Source organism: Camelus ferus, chromosome 4 (genome assembly GCF_009834535.1).
Source record: "Camelus ferus isolate YT-003-E chromosome 4, BCGSAC_Cfer_1.0, whole genome shotgun sequence".
NCBI classification, from domain to species: Eukaryota; Metazoa; Chordata; class Mammalia; order Artiodactyla; family Camelidae; genus Camelus; species Camelus ferus.
Genome location: NC_045699.1, coordinates 64,336,466 through 64,338,357, shown reverse-complemented (window position 1 = coordinate 64,338,357; position 1,892 = coordinate 64,336,466). Strand labels below are relative to the sequence as shown.

General features: G+C 46.1%; 1 protein-coding gene across 1 annotated transcript; it reads right to left on the bottom strand.

Moving 5' to 3' along the window:
• Positions 1 to 621: 621 nt before the first annotated feature.
• On the bottom strand, positions 622 to 1,569 carry LOC102517063 (olfactory receptor 1L4). The gene has a single exon (XM_006173215.2). It carries the CDS (start codon positions 1,552 to 1,554, stop codon positions 622 to 624), a length of 933 nt encoding a protein of 310 aa, XP_006173277.3. The 5' UTR covers positions 1,555 to 1,569.
• Between the last annotated feature and the right edge of the window lie 323 nt (positions 1,570 to 1,892).

Below are 1,892 nucleotides of genomic sequence, written 5' to 3'. Positions count from 1 at the left end.
TTCACACAGTGATGATACTTTGGTGCTGGTGGGAGGAGTAAGTCAACTTCGTAGAGTCTTCTATTTTTCCCATCCTATTCCCCCTGCTCTCAAGTTATGCCTCATAGGGCTTTTCATTGTGTCTCAAACACATTCTGATGTTTATTGCATTTACCTGCTTGGATGGTTTCCACTGTCTGGAATACTCTATCCATTTCCTTGTTCTTTAGTTTTCATCCGTCAAAATTCAACCCATCTTTAAGGGCAGTTCAAGAAGTATTCCCAATACTCTAGGAAGCCCATACAATGTCTTTAAAAAAACTAGTAGGATTTGATAGTTCCTTGAGCACTGACCATTGTCAAGCTTATGGAGGAGTTACTTGGAGATAGCTTTTCCCTGTATGTGAATGCAGAAACTGTTTTCCTGATATCTGAATTCTTAACAGTAACAAGTGGGATCGAACATGTATCTGGTCAAGGTCATTGTAGAAGCAAGTGTTTTAGCTTCAAGGTCAATGTTCTTACTGAGATTTAACACCTCTTATAATCTCGTTGACTACCATGTGAAAAATGGGTAGGAAGGAAACTGTGATCATCTCTTAGGTCATCCCCCAGTGATGACAACCTGTCTTGTTGTTCTTTCTATGAGTGAATTCTGTCCCTTAATTTCCTCAAACCCCTCTTCATATCTTTGTTCCTCAGGCTGTAGATGAATGGGTTCAGCATGGGGGTCACTATTGTGTACATAACTGTGGCTACCCTGTCCTTCACCACTGAGTACATGGACAGGGGCCTAAAATAGACATAGATGACACTCCCATAGAACAAAACCACTACGGAGAGGTGGGAGCCACAGGTAGAGAAGGCCTTCCACTTCCCAGCTGCAGACGGGACTTTGAGCACAGTGATGATGATTCGCAGGTAGGAGAAGAGAATGCACAGGAAGGGAGTCACAATGACAGCCAGGGTCTCAGTCATGACCACAATCTGGTTGGAAGATGTGTCAGAGCAGGACAGCTTTAGCACAGGCTGGGTATCACAAAAGAAGTGCTTGATGACATGGGAGGCACAGAAAGACAGGTGGGACATGAGTACCACACGCAGCAGGGAGTGCAGGTGAGAGATGGTGCAAGAACCCAGCAGCATGAGGAGGCAACGCTGTGGGCTCATCACCACATCGTAATGGAAGGGGTTGCAGATGGCTATCAGCCGATCTATGGCCATTGAGGCCAGCAGGTAGCTGTCAGTATTCGCAAAGGCCATGAAGAAGTACATCTGGACCAGGCAGCCGATATAGGAGATAGACTTTGTGTCTGAGAGTAAGTTCACCAGCATCTTGGGCACAATGACTGTTGTAAAGCAGATGTCCATGAAGGACAGGCTGCTGAGAAAAAAGTACATAGGGGTGTGGAGCCGGGAGTCAGAGTGTATGGCCAGGATGATGAGTGCATTCCCCACCAGGGTGACCAGGTACATGGTGAGGAAGACAGCAAAGAGGGGCTTCTGCAGCTGAGGGTTGGAAGAGACGCCCAGGAGGATAAATCCCGAGGTGCTGCTGTAGTTCTGTGTCTCCATGTCCTTGACCTCGTCCCGGACGGGGTGTGGAGAAGCCATGGGAGAGATGTGAAGGGCAATTTGATCAAGAGGGCTTCTTCCCTAACCTCCAGCCTATAAAGAAAAGAATCCCACTGCTCTTTGTTAGGATATTTATTTCAAGCAGGGGGCAAAATCCAGCAAGTGGGAAGTTAAACAATTTCAAACTGCTTCCTAAATGAGAAACTAAAGTTTTCCCATGTTATCTTAGGAACTTCTATGTAGCCTAACTTGTCTGAGTTATTCTCAGTTCTCTTTTGGAAGATTCATCTTAGACTGTTTCATGACCAACTCCCTAGCCACCCCCCCCCCCCATTTTT